The 18,177-nt window shown below is 37.9% G+C and overlaps 1 protein-coding gene across 2 annotated transcripts in view; it reads left to right on the plus strand.

The window, feature by feature from the left end:
• The window catches only part of LOC113111129 (forkhead box protein J3-like), a 90,426-nt gene extending 74,095 nt beyond the window's left edge, over positions 1-16,331 (plus strand). The window contains exons 6-12 of one of the 2 annotated variants that reach the window (XM_026275618.1): positions 4,645-4,773; positions 6,625-6,799; positions 9,640-10,050; positions 10,425-10,526; positions 10,784-10,969; positions 11,036-11,149; positions 11,945-16,331. In XM_026275618.1, coding sequence (XP_026131403.1) covers positions 4,645-4,773; positions 6,625-6,799; positions 9,640-10,050; positions 10,425-10,526; positions 10,784-10,969; positions 11,036-11,149; positions 11,945-12,057 — 1,230 coding nt within the window. In that variant the 3' untranslated portion in view covers positions 12,058-16,331. The remainder of the gene's footprint in view (positions 1-4,644; positions 4,774-6,624; positions 6,800-9,639; positions 10,051-10,424; positions 10,527-10,783; positions 10,970-11,035; positions 11,150-11,944) is intronic. The other variant, XM_026275619.1, reaches the window with a different exon arrangement.
• Positions 16,332-18,177: the final 1,846 nt, after the last annotated feature.

The following is an 18,177-nucleotide window of genomic DNA, read 5'->3' on the forward strand; positions in this document are numbered from 1 at the left end:
TAATTTACTTCAGGCATTAAACCAATAGTATTTCACATTAAGCTCGGTGTTTAAGATGAGGACTGAGAGGGAATGTGGAATTCGTTTGGATTGAATTATAGTATGTTTGGTGATCTGTTAATCTGGAAAGAATACAGTGTTGGTGCTGTATATAATTTTTATACAGTGTATATAGATTTGTTTGTTGATTACTAGAACATTTCTTTGCAAAACCTAGTGAGTTGTCCTAACTGAAATAGAACTTTAAAAGTGAACCAGTTTTCTAATAACAGTAATACTCATAATATATATATATATATATATATATATATATATATATATATATATATATATATATATATATATATATATATATATATATATATATATATATATATATATAGGCTAAAATGCATGCTAATATTGACATTTGTTTTTTATGGTTTTAGAACACATCCTATATGTTAACACAATAAACCTTAAATCTTTTTTTTTATTATCATTGTTTTATTGCAATATTAGTGTTGTTGTTTTCGCACACCGCCAAATGTCCTTTACAGCATTTCACACAGCAAAACATTTCAAGCTAAAGGTATGACTGATTCATATGGGAAGTATTTCAAGATCCACCCATAGTGGGATTTCGGGTTATCCCATGAGCATATGCTTTCTTTGCCCTCCTACTCGAAATGCTGATAGACTAGAAACCAAACACACAGGAGAGTAAAAAAAGCAGAGTTTGGTGGCTCCTTGGAGATGCTGTTTCTCAGTGTGGGCCCTGTAAACAGAGAACACACCACGCCTCTTGAGCACTTCATGCCAAGCCACAGGAATTCCTTCTTTCTCTTACTTTCCCGCCTGCTGGTGCAGGCCAATGGGAAAGCGCCTGTGCTGCATAACATGGAGAAGGAAAGCCTGGCTGAAACAGAGCATTCTCTCTCTCTCTCTCTCTCTCTCTCTCTCTCTCTCTCTCTCTCTCTCTCTCTCTCTCTCTCTCTCTCTCTCACTCACTAAATGATCACTATGCTATTGCTGTGCTTTTCCCTCTCTCAGTTCAGTTGGCTGAGCTTTGTGAGTAGGCCCAGATGGAATCTGCAGACGTATATTCTATGATGTTTTAAAGAGAGAATCTGCTAAGTGAATTAAGAAAAGACATATATGTTAATCAAGACTTTACTGCAGTGTTATTGCAGTGTTAAACTCAGTATTATTTAAATATATTGTAATATATTTGTATTTTCATTATATTGAAATATAATGAAACTTGATGCTTAACAAGAACTTTCAGTCTTTTTCTTAAATTGCATAGTAGAAATGAATGTGAAATGCTGCTAAATAAATTAACAGATATTTTAAGTGTATAATGAGTATATATTATTTTATTGTTAATATTATATTTTATATGTTTGTTATTATATTGTATTTCTTACCTTCTTTCTAACTTTTTCTTTAAATGCATTGTACATATTACTGCTGAATAATCAATATAATTATTTTGTGTGTGTGTGTGTGAGAGAGAGAGAGAGGGAGGGGAGGGATTTGTAATTTAATGATATACATTTTTAGATATGATTTTAAATATATTTGTATATTTATAATATTTCTTATTTTATATTGTCAAGGTTGTAACAAAAGATGGATTGAAGCCAAAGCTGAACTTTCTTTCTCTCCTTTTTTTTCTGACATTCTTTAAATTGTGTCGAAGTAGAAATTTTCTTTTGAATGTAAGTTATTGTTAGAGACACCTGGGTGGATTTCTCTTTGATTTCATAATCCTTGTCTCATGCTGAAGATTAGTCGCCCGTATGAAAGACTCCACTGGCTTTTTACTTTAATTCACGGCTAAATATAGCGCTCCTTTTCCACTGCAGCAAACACACAGGAGTATTTGCAATGGATTTGTTCACCCCTTACCTTCTCTCTGCGTGTTACTTTCCCACTGTGTATGCGCGCGCGTGTGTGCGCGTGTGTGTGTGTGTGTGTGTGTGTGCGTGCGTGTGGACATGCACACAGTGTTAGTATATAGGCGTCTACATTTTGGGCCTTGAACAAACCACAGTGTGACGAGGTCTTTAAATCATACTTTATGGATACAGGGAGTAAAAATAGATTGTGGTGAAAGGCTCACGGCTAAAAGCCTCTTTTATGACTTAATTACATATAACATTTATACTTGTTCTTCACACCAGGTTTTGATTATAATTGTAACTGTTTTCTGCATGATTGAATTTTCGACATGCCTGAGCTTAGTTGCACACAGGGTTAGTTGTTCTGGTAATGTGCTGTTTCCAGGCCTAAACATAGCTGAACGAGGGAAGAGTTATAATATGCAAATCATTCCATGACATTAACCCCCCATCCACCCTCAATCCAGTGCAGCCCCGGCAACCGTTATGCTCCGCTCTTTTGATGAACAGGGAATAATAGGATTGGGAAACATTTATTCTGCTTGAATGATAATTCTCTGTAAGAGACCATGATCTGTAATGTGTCTTTCTGTCTGCTGTCGCGCTGAGTCAAGGAGGAATGGGACCGAAACGTTTGCATTTGCATCTCTTGTGGCAACCAAAAATCTATTGGGCCTTTCACTATTGAAATGGATAACCCTAGGGTTTTCTAAAATATCCATACAATGAAAGCCACTTGCATTGAGACATTGTGTTAAATATGTTCAAATGTATGGAACGACATGATCAGTAATGACTGTATTTTCATTTTTGGGTAAGCGACCGGTTAAGTGTAGCATGAAAGCCTTTGCACATCCTTACTGAGGCAGGTGAATCTTGGGACTTGTTGCGTGGTTTTAGTACTACGCTGCTGCTGCCAAGACATGTGGCGTGTGATGTGAGCGCACCCAGCATTGTTACAGTTCCATTCATCCTTTCCTACCATGGCAAACTCAATGTAGGACTATTCTCCCAGGAGCTCATTATATTCATTCCCATACCATCCCTCCAATGCCTTATTTATTCTCATTTTGCAACCAGCACATATTTGCAGTTCAGCTTTATAAATGATAATTGGTATTATCATTTTGAAGTGGAGGTTCTTCGGCTTCGGAAAACTGCGCATTCAACAGTGCACACAGAAAGGTCAGGGTCTCTGTAGCATTTGGGACCTTTGTGAGCTGTCCCCAACCAATTTGCGGAGTGAGTTGACGGTTCCAATGCTGCCAGCATCGTGACCTTTACTGAAGGAGAGCTCTCCCGTCTCAGCCGTCTGAGACAGCAGATCATCTTGCTGGCCACCAGCCACGCTCTCTCTCCATATGAGCCACAGTGTGGGGCACGGCATGTTAGCGCTGACCTCACTCTTGTACAGGCAGTGTGGCGTACGCATGCCACACGTCACGTATGTGATGCAGCTGTTACTGTTATGAAAAGGGCTAAGAATTCCCCTCAAGACCTCTGAAACCAGGCAGTTTCTTTTTGATTGGCTCCTTTTCCTCAACACTCCTCTTTGGTATCAGCTTATCATATAAGTTCATACACGTAAATATACAGACAATAATAATAATATTTTAAAAAATATATAAAAATGAATTTAATTAATGCACATATGAACCATTAAAATAAATAAAAATTATATATATATGCATGTTTGTGTGTGACCCTGGACCACAAAACCATTTTTAAGTGTAAATTTTTTCGAATTGAGATTTATATTAAATCTGAAAGCTGAATAAATAAGCTTTCCATTGTATGGTTTATAAGGATCAGACAATATTTGGCCGAGATACAACTATTTGAATATCTGGATTCTGAGGGTGCAAAAAAATCTAATTGCGGTACTGAGAAAATTGCCTTTGAAGTTGTCCAAATGAATTCTTAGCAATGCATATTACTAATCAAAAATTAGGTTTTGATATTTATGGTAGGAAATGTACAAAATATCTTCATGGAACATGATCGTTACTTAATATCCTAATGATGTTTGGCATAAAAGAAAAATCTATAATTTTGAATTTTTTTTGGCTATAGCTAAAAATATAACCCAGCGACTTAAAACAGGTTTTGTGTTCACACAAACACATATATATATATATATATATATATATATATATATATATATATATATATATATATATATATATATATATATATATATATATATATGGAGAGGAACTTCAATACTTACATGTATACAGTTAATGAGTTGCATGTTTAATAATTTTTTATTATGAATATTTTTATATATTTAATATATTTTTATTTTTAATTTTAAAAATGCAATAGATATATAATTACATAGTTCAGTTTACAGTCGTCTGAATAACGGTCTTACATCAATAAAAAAAAGTTAAATAAAAATATATCAATATATTGTGTATGAAATTTATGGTTAAATTTTCTTAACAAATATATTTGTAATTATTTTTATTGTTGTTGTTTTAATTAATTTTATATATACAAAAATAATTAAAATGTGTATAGGGAGTTGTATTCAGTGTAAACGGAAAATGTTGTCCTTTTTAGTGTCATTAAATCAAAAAATTTTGCTTTTATTAAAGGCATACAATTTTCCAGTTTTTCTTAAACTTATGAAACCAACATGAACAAAGAGTACATGTCTAAGAACTTGGCACTTGTGTTTTAAGCTAGATTTGTGTCATAAGCACTCATTAATTGTCTAAATCATTGACCCTTTCTCTTTCTTGATTTCCAGGTGGCATTGTACAACCCTGACCAGGACGGGAGTGACAGCCCTCGAAGCAGCCTTAACAATAGCCTCTCTGACCAGAGCCTGGCCTCTGTTAATCTCAACAGCGTGGGCAGCGTGCACAGCTACACACCAGTAAGAGCTGAATTCTCAGACTTTGCAGGCGCTATTCTGCTCTTCAACCTCTTGTGAACCTGAAGCAGAGCTCTTAATTTGCTGAGTTTTATTGTGGAGCGCTTCTTTATGAGAAGCAGCAAGATTCCTGTGCGTTTGTCAGAATACTGGAGTATGGAGGCCTGTGCATGAGAGCGCACTGACACAGAGGTTAAGGGAATGAAAGACAGAGCTCATACTGCTGGCGCGCTGCTAAGGAGAGACACTGCCTCTGATGTCCTCCCACCAGAGAAGCCGCTTCTTTGTTGTGGTCCCCTAGAAAGCCCTGCATGCTTCTCGCTCCAGGCTCTCAACATTGATCCGGCACAGACACTGATAGATTCACTTCAGTGGGCCAGACAATGCTCGCTCTCTCTCTGTCTGTCTTTCTCTGCTTCATCCAGCTGATTCGAACACTGTAGTCTGTTTGAACATAACCAGATTATATGCGCTCATCTTTACAGTGATGCATAGTGTGTCATCTGACTCCCACTGCTCATATTTCTTCTGTACAATTAGTCTCTGCTGCTAATGTTCTATGCAAGCTAACTAGTGTTTCCTGCTCTGATTTAGTGATGCCAAAATTCATATATAGTATTAATTTTAGTGGTTAATGGTATTTTATCTTTTTAAAGATAGTGTAGCCATTGGCCATTTATTAGTTATGAGCAATAGCATGAAAATATATATCTCATCAGTGTCAGCCAGAAGGTTAATATTGTGCATACCTAGCAGAATACTGTTGTCTGTCCAGTACTTAATATGATTACATATGCATTTTAGCTATTAACAAATGTAACTATTGCATATTATAAGCAAACTATCTCCCTTAACATTTTCAGTGAACCTCTACTGAATGAATGGGATCTGGAGTGTAAGATATTCACAAAATTTTGTTGCCTTAAAATTTATTTTAATTCTAAAAAAATAATGATTTTGTGTAGTATAATGCTGGAACCATTTATTATCAGTGGGATGTTTACAGTTATCTGTTTACAGGACTTGTTTGTAATAGCACTGTGATGTGTTCAGATGCATGTATTTCCCTCACTAGTTCACACTGAAAGCTAGAATTAGACTTCTCTTCAGAGTGGCAGATGACTGTTTTGCCAGCCTCTCCAGTCTGCTAAACACTGTTGTCTTGAGCTAGACATGGCAGAGCCTCTGCCCTTGTGTGTGCCACAAATATGCTCAGCATTATGGAGACCTTGAGAGCTATTCAATGAATCCCTCATTCTGGGCATGAAAGGCATCTCTTCAGACCCAAAACAGTGCGTAGATGATTTGAAGTGAAACACTTGCGTTGAGAGTTTTAGACACACAATCTAATTCATTTTGATGGGCGAACCTGTACTGGATATTTATCATTAGAAGGATTTGTTTTATGGATCAGTGCCTGTTTTTTTGCAGGAGAGCTTTTATGATCTTGCTGTCGATTTCGGTTGCATTGCTCAGTTAGTTTCGCCAAGCTGTTAATTACAGAATAAATAATAAAAACAACTTCAGAGAGAGCCTCTCAGGAGACATGTCTGTTTTGATCATGGCTGTATGGTTATGTAGAGATTCAGCCGTGCTAGTAAATAAATGGTCAAGATTTGGAGGGTTTTGTGCGCCTGAGATTTGGCTCCTGCGTATTGTACTGCAGTGTGTCAGGCAGTTCATTTCCTTTGCCGTGATGCTGAGTGCTGTAGTCAGTGCTGTCATGTTCTATCTCCGCTCTAAGCTGCCGGTCACTGGGCCTGGCTGAGCAGTGCTGCCGTTTAGAGTGGCAAGGTTGCTAATCTTGTGTTCGTTCCCTCACACCACAGTCATCCTCCTCTCCTCCCCCTTTAGGTGACGAGTCATCCAGAGTCTGTGTCCCAGTCCATGAGCTTGCAGCAGGCCCCTCAGGCCCAGTACAGCATACCGGAACGCGACAAGCAGCTGCTCTTCTCTGACTTCGAAGATCTCAGTGCCTCCTTCCGCAGCCTTTACAAGACTGTGTTCGAGCAGTCCTACAACCCACAGGGTGAGTTGCACACTCGGTCATCCCATCAGACAGCTCTGGGGAAAAAACGAAGGCCAAGACTAGTCTGTAGCTTCCAGGGCTTAGTGTACTTCAGGCTTATTGGTAGCTGAAAGCATCAACAAGTCAGCCAAAATAATTCATAAATCACCATGCAGTAGCTGATCAGTTCTGCAGAATTTGGAGTGTGCAGGTTCTGTTTGGGCCTGCCGGATGAGTCATTTTCAGAAATTCACTGCAATATATTGCAAATAAAAATTTTATATAATAATTAATTCATAATATCTACTGAGATGTGTATATTAATGTTATAATGTATCATATGTATTGGTTGAATAGGCCTCTAATTTTGGAAAGGTTAATATAATATTTTATACTTTGTCATTTTGTATATAAAAAAGAAAGTATATTATAATGGATCAAAGTTTTATTTAATTCTTAAATTATATTTTATTTTAAAATATTTATATTTATTTAATTGTATTAAAAATAATTTATGATATAGGTAGAATCGTTTATAAATATAATATTTTATATATAATTTATGTAATTTTATATGCTAACAAGTATTATATTAGCTGGTTAATTAAAATGGATCAAAGCTTAACCTAACATCATTTGTTTTGCAAAATATGGAATTTAGTGTCTAAACCGAAATAAATACGATTTATCAAACAATGACCCTCTTTGTATCTGAAAGCATTATAAAATACTTTATAACAAAATTAAGACAAGATTATTGTGGTGCAAGTTATTTATCTAAAACAGTATTGTGTCTTTTAAAAGCACAGTTAACTTCCTGGTTATGGATTCTTTGAGGATTTATTAGGAAAACAAAGTGTTCACATATATGAAGATCTCAGTGCCTCCTTTGTTTTGTTTTATGTGCCTCCTATGAAGTATGTTTTTTTTCCAAGCCTTGTTTAGCAGCCATTTTTATGAATCACAAGGAAGATATTGGCTCAGTGTGCTCCCAAGATTTTTTTCATTGGAAGAGATTTTTCCAGCTCTGATGAAATGCAGTGCTAGATTTAGTTCTCTGCAAGCTTGCCTGTCTTATAGGAAGTTAATTCCTGTTGTTTGTAATCTGATTGACTGATGTACAAAAAGCCCTTGACAAGCGGGTTGCACGCAACACCAGACGAGCCCCCACGTCTAACCTGCTTTGCTCAAATCAGATGCTTTTCATGTTAATGTTTCCAAAGTGAACTTCTTTAATCTATCATCTATGTTTCATTAGCTGAACGTTGTTACCTTTTTATGTGCATAAAAGTGAAATATCTTAGTCAGACAAGCTTGGGCAATTAAAATGAGCAAATAAAGCTGGCGAGAGGATTTCACACCCCACTGCTGGAGACACTGAGCTAATTCACTGGCTTTGATAATAGGTAATGAACTCGCATTATTATTCAGGGGGGCTGCTAGCTAATTGCTTTCTGTGCTCTCCCATGGTTGGACAATAGGCTTTCTCTGCTGATAAGAGATGCACCCCTGTCACCCCGCCGATGAGTGTTCTCTGCCGATTGCAGCGATGCAGGGCCCGCAGTCTGCTCTAAAAGCTCTCCACCGAAATAGGTTTACGGTGCCAGTGCCATGATGGACAGGGCCTCTTAAGACCACGAGGCGCACGCTTCACTGATTGCTATTGAGTGTGCAGATGTTGGAAGCTTGTTAGGCATTTTCAGAAACTAGTTCAGAACAATTGCTGCACAAGTTGGAGAGAGAGATATTCTGGTGCAATTTAAGAGATGATAACTTTGTGCTGAGTCACCGTCTCGGCGCCCCGGTGCATTTTAAAAAGACAGATTCAAATGTTTTCAAAATGTTTTGGCCTTTTTTGCCACATTGATAAAAATAGGGAAGGATAGGATAAAGTATCATTATGGGGAGAGTAGGACACAAGATCAGAAAAAGTTGCAAGCTGGAGTCAAGCTCGTGCTGCCTACACAAGAACAGTGGCTCACTCAAAGAATGCATGGAGGTAAGCCCTCCAGGCTACAGCTTCGACCGTTGGTTTTTACATAACACTTTACAGTAAGGTTCTGTACATTCATTTTAGTTAATAGGTAAAGTGTCGAAATATGGCAATAAACATGCATTTATTAAAGCATTTAATAATCTTGTTTGATTTACATTTGCATGTTGTTGTTATTATGTCATTGATGTATAATAAAAAATAGTTTTGATATTACATTTTAAATCAAGACAAAAGTAAAAAAAATATATATATAAATGTATACATTTTAACTTCATTTGCATGTTAACATATTAATTTTTACACTTTCAAAATTAAACAACTGTTAGTATGTGTAGAAATGTACATTTAAGATTAATAACCAGCAGATGAAAAGCTGTAAATGATTGTGCTTTATTAAGATAAAATTTTATTGAAATTAATTAAAATAACTAAATGCTAGAAATATCAATTAAACAGTAATATTATTGTTGAATGCAAGTTCATTTGTCTAAATGTTTTATTGAAGTATTACCTGTCAATGAATGATGAAATAAAAAACTGAAATAAAATACAGTAAAATTTTAAATAAACGTAACATTTTAACTGATATTTTAACTGTTTGCTTATGCATTAAGTGCCTAACTAGTGGTAAAATGTTTTTTAAAACTATATTTTTAAAGCATATGTAAAAATTAACATTAAGATTAATAACAAAACGATAAATAAATTCCATAAAGTTATTGCGACTGACTTGCCTTCATATAAAGTTATTGCCTGTATCAGAGACTTGAGTGTTAATGAATAGTTTAGATTGACATGATGAAAAAGCTTCATACCAGATGCAGGCAGCCTGTTTGAAATGATACGGTTTGTTTGATTCTTACAGGTCTGATGGGTATGCCCTCGGAGTCGTCCCAGCAGACCCACACCTCCTGCTCTTACCAACACTCCCCCAGCAGCACCATCAGCACCCACCCTCACAACAACCAGAACAGCATCACTAACTCTCACCCCAACAACGGTAGCCAGGTGCCTCTCTCCCACCCCCCTCACTCGGCCCACAACTCGCCCCACGGACAGCACCTCTCCCAGCATGGCCCTCACACCCAGCACAGCCAGCACCCACACACAGCGCTGAGCCAGCACAGCCAACACCCCCAGCACAGCCAACACAGCCAGCATGGGCAGCATCCCTCCCAGCACCAGGCCCACGGCCAGCACACGCCGCAGCAGCAGCAGCACCAGAATCTGTCCCACCAGCCTCATCCTGCCCAGCAACAGATGCAGTGCAACACCGGTAAGAGTCTGTGTGTCTTGATAGTTTTCGCTATCTGATCCTCTCTCTTGCTTTCTGTCTCGAACCCTCAGCATACTTCCTTTCATGCTGGCATTGCCCTGACAGGCCGATTTATTCAGGCCTCTTCTAACAGTCATTTATTTTAGATTAAGAAATTTATGGCAACTTTGGAGCAGTCAGCAGTAAATCATAGGGTGATTTATACAGCCCGTCTAATGAGAACAAAGCAAATGCTGCACACTTTAGAGAGCAGGCCTGTAGGAGAGGGTTATGACTCCCCCTGCTGCCTCAAACAGGAAGTGCATGACAGCTTCCACACATTCAGTGTTCTGTTGTCTGCTGTGGCCTTCACTCCCTACTTGTTTTGTCTGCAGGTCTTCCCAGTGACTGGTACCCCAACCTGGATGCGCTAAAAGAAAGCTGCCGCATCGCCAGCAGCTACAACTGGGCTGATGTTGATCTGTCACCCTTCCAAGGTATAATCAGAATGTCTGTTTCTATAGTAAATTCACTGTTGTTATTGTTTTTATCAAGACACTAAATGCTCTTTTTTGTTTTTTACTGTAAATTTTGTACTACTTCAGCTTGTATGATGTATAATGATTATATTGTGAGTTGCATTTGATAATTTACTTAAGTAAATTTAAACTGTAGCGTTTAGCAAGCAGTTTCATTTTAGTTTTGAGAAATCAACTGGACGTACCGATTAAATAATGTCACTGTTTTTCTGAAGGTTTGAAAGAGAGCATGAGGCAGGCAGAGCTGAATAACTGGTCTCTCGAGCCCACTCAGATTGCAGACCTCTGCTCCTCCATCAATCAGTTCTTTGCTCGCACTGGAATCCAGCCACAAGGAGCAGTGCAACCTCCAGTGTGCCACGGCTCCATGCATCCGAAACCCAACACACACATCAACACAGGTGAGCAGACTACAATCCACAGTGTCACATGTTAAGACTGCCACAATATTAACATAGTAACATCAGTGTGTTTTTCAGGAAACATGTACATGGACTCGAGACAGAGCTTGAGTTCAATGATGGGTCCACCAGGATATCCTCATATGCCTCCCATGAGCAGCGCTGGCCCCACTATGACAGGTCCTTGTCCTTTTCAGCTCTTATAAATGTGGCAGCATGTGCATTATGTTAAACAGGATGCAGTGTTTAACAATGTTACAATTGTATGTAATACCATCATCACACATATTACTATCACTCATACTTGGGATAAGAGAACAAACCCCTAATCTAAAGAATGCATAATACAGTAAAATGTTTTCTAAAAATGTATGAATTCCTGTAATGGCAAAAGTTATTACTACAGTTATCAGTGTCACATGATCCTTCAGAATTCACTCTAATATGCTGATTTTTGTAGCTTCATAAAATAAAGGTTAAACCATTGATGTCAAATGAACTATTTTAACAATGTACTTACTAACTTTATGGGCCTTGAACGTCTCATTTCCCTTCCTGTCTATGCAGGGTCAAAAAGCTCTCGAATTTCATCAAAAATATTAATTTGTGTTCTGAAGATGAACAAAGGTCTTACAGGTTCGGAACGGCATGAGGGTGAATAATTAGAATTTAATTTATGTTTCTCGGTGAACTATCCCTTTAAGTCATTTATTTAAGGCAGCTGAGCAATATATAGTGACCAGGATATTAAAGAGACACCCTGGTTATTCTCAAAACACCCTAGGAGTCACACTTTATATAATTAAGGCATAGCAACACTGTAAAACATTATTCACATACAACTACAGACAAGCATCCACTCCTTTGTGTATCGTTAGCATATTTCCACAATATGAGTCGAAATAGTTTTCTTAAAAAATCTCTGCACACTAAAGCATTGTATGTAGTGACCATTCCCCTCTGCTCTGCACTCAGGTCATCACACTCAAATGAACCAGCAGCATATGATGCCTGCTGGGAACTTCCAGATACGCCGCATGCCTGCCGATGACATCCAGGACGACTTTGACTGGGACTCCATCGTCTAACCCAGTCCCTGAGAGCGAAGAGTGGTGCAGACACAATGAGAACGGAGCGTATGGAGTCAGTGTGTTATTGTTACAGAGCAAGAGGGCTGGACCTGAGGTGTCTGCATGCCCACGACAGAAGGCAGATTGGAATGGGACACTTGAAAAATAGTGCAGGTGTTGTTCATAATGAGCTGAAAGAAACTCCTGTGTTCCTGGTGTTTTTATGAAACAAAAACAAACAAAAAAAAAAGATATTACTTTGAAGACAATCACATTTACTAGGACATGTTTAAGTGATCGCTTTTATACTTGTCCAAGAGGCAAGTGGTTTGTTAAGTCAAATGTCTCCCGACCCACAGCCTCTCTGCAAACTTGCCAAGCTCGCCCCTGCTCTTCAACTGTTGTTCTGTGATTTTTCGAGTGATTGCATCCGGCTTGTTCTCCCCTCTCATGGTGATAAACTCAGGCCTCGACTGCCTATCAGACAAGATTGGCTCCCTCATTTATGTTGTGAAACTTCATCTGAGATGCAGGGCGCTTTTTCAGAAGAGGGCCGATGGTGCAGGTAATGTGACACTCGAAGCACCTGCCGTCGTTCAGGCACAAGTAGCCCTTTTTGTTTTCGCTCCTCTGACCCTACACACTGTAAAATGCAGACATCGCCATGCATCCAAATCCAGCAGATTTTACTGATTGTTAAGGCTCATAATGAAACATGTAAGCCACATTACCTGCAGTATTTGTACTTGTGTATCTTTGCTGTCTGAAGTGTGTCATGTTTTTGTCACTAATAGTTTTAGGCTAGTCTGAACGTGTGTGTGTGTCAGAAAATGATCTCGATCCAGACCTCACTATCGATATCCTCACTGCTTTATTTTTGCATGTACAATCCTCGTTCTGTTGACCATCACCCGTCAACCTGTAGTCTCCCGATAGGACTGCGTTGCTTTTGGAGTTCGTTTAAAGCCCTCAGGACCTGCCACAGAAGATTTCACGCATTGTTTAGGAGCAATCACTTCCCTGACTGGAGATTTATGGAATACCGGAGAGCCCTGTTCACGTTGCGAAAATCAGCCTGCTGTGTGGCTCTTTACAGCAGTGTTGAGGAGGAGATGAAAATCACGTCAAGGCACATTTGCTTAATGGTCCGCAATAAAAGAGCCCTCTTTATTTTAACCCTAGGACCAACTGACATGAAATCGCTTGCTCTTTGCTGCACTGACAAGAACATTTTGCAGAGAGCATACCTTCACTTTGGCTTTTGAATGCTGTGTTTAGCGTAATACTGAGAGAAAGGAGATCACTAAAGTACTTTGATACACTAATAGCCTTATTTTGGAGGAATGTTAACTGCTGCGTTTGAAATTCTACTACTAAGAAGTTGTGCAAAGTTTAAAATCACACACGTTCAGACCATCCTTCAAAAAAAAACTAAACAAGAAAAACATCTACTTGGATGCTGGAACTAAACAGTAGCTGCATCCTGCTCGATCAAGTGTAGCGCCCTTAAGCAGCTGTAATTAGCATACTACAGTCTTTATTTTAAGACTTTTAGTTGAAAGTATCTGCTTACTTTACAAACCAGTCTCATTTTATCATATCAGTGATATTATGGATATTTGTGTGCAATATAATTAATTTAGGGCTATTAATGATTACAATCATCTCTCTTAAAGAGCACAAAACTGATGCACAAGATGTGGACAAGAATAGCGGAACCCAAATTAGAAATATGTCCGGTCTTTGACCTTCAGCAGGGTATTTCTCAGTTAGAAGCAGTACTTGATTAGACCAAATTTTAGAGTGCAGGGCTGGTTTAGAAAAGCCATAAAATGCAGTTGAAAAGGGAAGGAGTGGATCTCATAGCTTGAAGGTTTATGCACACCTTTGTCTTCGGTAGTTTTCAGTCGTCTTTATGGGCTTTGTTTTGTTATTCATCAGAGTGTAAGTGCTAATAGACTTGGAAAAGTGAACTGATCTTATGACAATCTTTTTATTTTAAATGTATCACAGTATTCTAAACTCTCAAAGTATTTACACTAGTCATTGAGATGCATTGGCCTTTATCTCTAAGGCCCTTAATATTAATGGAACAGTTTATCATGTGTCCTTCATAAAAACACACATTTAAACCTCACAGTTAGAAAGAAAAAGAAATGATGGATTACATAAAAAAATTATATATTAGGAGAATTAATACTTGGAGTTTTGAAATCAATAATCATGAAACAGTATTGTTATTATAATGGCACATAAGTACATCTTCCTTCCAAAATTCCCATTACTGTAATCTGTTCAGAAATTTAACATTTTCTTTTTCTTTTAGTAATTCCCATTATTCTCAACAATGATTCATTAGATGTTTCCTCATTACTGTTAAACAGTATTTGTTTGTAGTTGAATAATTACATTTACCTTAAAGGTGGTAGAAAAAGTGTAATTTAGCTTTTTTTTTCCCCCTACTAGTAATGATATTTTTACAGTCTTTACATTATAATATAAAACGATTTACAATTTTTTTGAATTGGGGTCAAATATGACCGCTTCTGAGAGATTCACCCTAAAAGGTTTGTAATGGTTAAGGAACCCAGTCAAACTTTCTTCATGTTCATGACATTTCAGCTGGAGTCCTGTCCGCGATCAGCTATGTAGTTTGTTACATATCCATGTACATATCCAACTGTCAGATTCTCTGATGCTAATAGGGTTTAAATTGGCGAAACCATATTACTGAAGCCTGACGTAACCTAGAAATCCACTTAAATTGCCCACGATGCTGATTTTGTGAGTCTGCTCACATTGCCTGATTCTACAAGGAAGGGCAGAACAGTGACAGAACCGTTATCCACTTTACCCCAGACAGACTGTTCAGCGTCTGTGTTTTTTGTTTGACTGTTACGCTGTGCACTTTGTTCTTAAGCTAAGCTTCATTGCCCAAATCTGCTTTGGCTCCCTGCATCCTGTTCTTGCTCTTTTCTTTCCATCTCATGTTTTTGTTTGGATACTGTTGAAGTGTTCTCAAGCCTTGTTCGCCCAGCCTCAGTGTTTGTCATACAAAGAGCTTTGAGGGCTTTTATCTGATCATTTGTACACTTGGAAAAGAATTCAAAAGCACAAACGCTTACGTCCTTCATTTACTCAAGCAGGATCTCACCTTGTTCGCTCGCTGCAAAGTGAACATCTGGCATCGATCCACCCTCGGTGTGAACTTTAACACCATACTGTGGGGTTCACCCTCGATCATGGTTTGTCTGGATGTCGACCGCAGAAGGAGGGTCAGTTTTCGGTTGGAAATATTTCGTATGTATTGCCAATCTGTGTTTGGTAGTGATGTGTTTGGATCTCTTGTTTGCCAAAGAGAGAAAGTTTAATTTTGCAACATTTAAGGCAGCAGGTAATTGGCGTCCTTCCCAGGGGAAGAGTAACATAACTCTGAAGGATCGGACTGAACGGAAAGCGTAAAGGGAGCGCTAGAGAATATGAGCTGGACAGTTGATGAGTTCTCTCTCTCTCTTCCTCTTTTTCTCAAAAAAGAAAAAGGAAAAACATTGCTCCTTTGATTTTGTGTTTGTGTTGTGTGAAAGTTTTAACTGTTTAAAGACAACTCAGTTTTCGTAAAACAAAAGAAAAAAAGAACTAAAAACAAGTGGGGATGCGTCTGCCAGAGAGATTACTGTAATCAAGGAAGAAGCCTTGTTACATTTATGGGAGAAAACTGCCAACAAGTTCTGGTATTTGGAGCCTATTTTAATCATTGTTGGTGTGTCATTGTGCTTATTGTAAATATATGTCTTTTCGAATTGTCCTTTTTTCCTCTGGGGTGGTGAGGGATCAAGGCAAGGGCTCGGGTTCACCTGCGAAAGAAAAGAGGGAGATGAATACAGAGTATTTTGTTATTGTCCAATCCAAGGGTGACACCGTATGTATATATCTATATTGTATATATGTGATGAAAATGCGTTGGCTTTTTGTGTGACTACCTTTTACCTGTACTATGGTTCAACATTCAGTGTTTCAGTGTTTAGATTCTATTTTAATCTTTGTTTTCTGTTTGATTTTGTCCTGGTCATTACTTGTATTTGTTGTTTCCTTTATTTTCCCCTTTTTGTCCATTTTGTTATTGCACGGTTTATTACTTTTGCTGTCCAATAAGATGACACGGCTTCTCTTTGTATTGGTTTTAGTGCTGTAAAATAACTCTGAAGTGTCATTAGGATTGTCAAAACCACCCCTTCCCCCGATATGCATGAATGGCACTTAAAGAAATAAAATATGTTAACTTCACTGTGGAATCTTTGCTGCTTCGTGATATTTATTTCATATACAAATCCTTGCAAAAACTAAAGTACTTGCACAGAATACTCTAAAATGCCAAAAACATTATTTGATATATATCATTTGATTCTGATCGCAATTATCTTCTTTTTTCTTTTCTTTTTTGCCATTATTGTATCAGGACAGTGTAGAGATGACAGGAAGCGAAGTGGGAGAGAAAGAGGAGGTCCTCGAGCTGGGATTTGATCTCGGGATGCCAGTATTTCTTAAAACTTGTATGGTTCAGAAATACTGACAGAAAATTCATCAATTATATATAGCATTCAAGCAACAAAAACAACAACAAAAAAACACATCTATAGATTTGTTGATATATAGATATCTACATATAGATGTTTTCATTCCATGTGAATGGTTCTTACCTTCTTGTACACTTGATTTTTCTCATTTCATAAATTATTAAAACTGCCCAAAAGGATTTAAGTATTAAAATATTTGTGCTGTGTGCATCTTGTAGCTAGGCTAAGTGTTTTATGGGAAAACTGGTACAATTATAAAATAAATTTCAATTAAATGTAAAGTATTTATTGGCCACAGTTGTTGTTATTTTTTTGACCAGCCATGTAATACATGGGATAAGACATTCACATATGCTGTCAACTTAATTCATGAAACATTAAAGCATCTGACCCTAAAGCGAACTTTTAAGGTTGCAATCTCACATTAAACTTCAAATCTGATTCATTTTTCATCAAATCGTTCTGTACACGCTGTAGTCTTCTATGGTACACGTGCAGCTGAGCCTCGGCTGTCACATTGGGTTAGAACAATAAGCTTGTTAACTAGCCTGCTTTTGCTCAGCAGATCTAGGTTAGCTGTCTTGCTTTTTCAGTAAAAACCTGTTTCTGATGACAAGACAGCCGTTGACTGGATGTTCTTAGCATTGAGAAGCTCTCTCAAGATGCTGTAGTGTTTGAAGCCCCCTACAAGTTTGCGTTTCCTCACACTTCTGTATTTGGTGCACTCACCGTGGTGCTTTGAAATCGCTTAAGTCTTTGTAATCCCAGTTTCCTCCTGAAGAGCACACACAGTCCCTTGGTATTTTACCGACCTATTTTGAATTTGACGATCTGGTGCTGTCACTGACTTGGCGGTCTACTTCTAGTATCTGAAGCTTATGTTCAGAGACACTTTAAAATAGATTTTGTTAGTAAATTCACATACGTATCGACCCCTTGGCCCCATCAGATCAATCTCTTCAACTTAATGGCATTTTGGAAGATGTGATGTGGGAATCTCTTTCTCTGTTTTTGAAAGCTCTGTCAGGACAGCAGTCTGATCTAAATTGCTGCAAAATAACACAGATATTACTCTGATCACTGACCTTTTTTTTTTTTTTTTTTTTATTGTGGAAGAAATACAGTAAAACACTTTATAAATGATTTATTGAGGAGGAAACATTACCTCCTGCTTTGAGATTTTTCCTGAAATAGGTGATTCTGAGAAACCTCTGGATGATCTAGAAGAGCCTAGCAATCCCATGGTGCTGCATACTTTCTGCATTGCATGCGCTCTAATATGTTCAGTGTGCAGCCTCAAGACTGGCTTTGTTTAGAGACCTTGTGCTTTTTAGGATGGGTTAGCTGAGGTCTGCTTCTGGACACTCATTCTGATCACCGTGGGCTATGCAGGCAGAGCCTGGTCAAGAAAAATGTGCTCAATCTGGTGAGTACTAGAATAGGATTATTGCATTATAATCTACATCCTTTACAACATACTTTCTTGTGAACAATGTGGTCAAATTATGCACTTTAAAGGAACAGTTCACCCAAAAACTGACAATTCCTGAAAATGTTCTCACCC

Source organism: Carassius auratus, chromosome 11, assembly GCF_003368295.1.
Source record: "Carassius auratus strain Wakin chromosome 11, ASM336829v1, whole genome shotgun sequence".
In the NCBI taxonomy this organism is placed as follows: domain Eukaryota; kingdom Metazoa; phylum Chordata; class Actinopteri; order Cypriniformes; family Cyprinidae; genus Carassius; species Carassius auratus.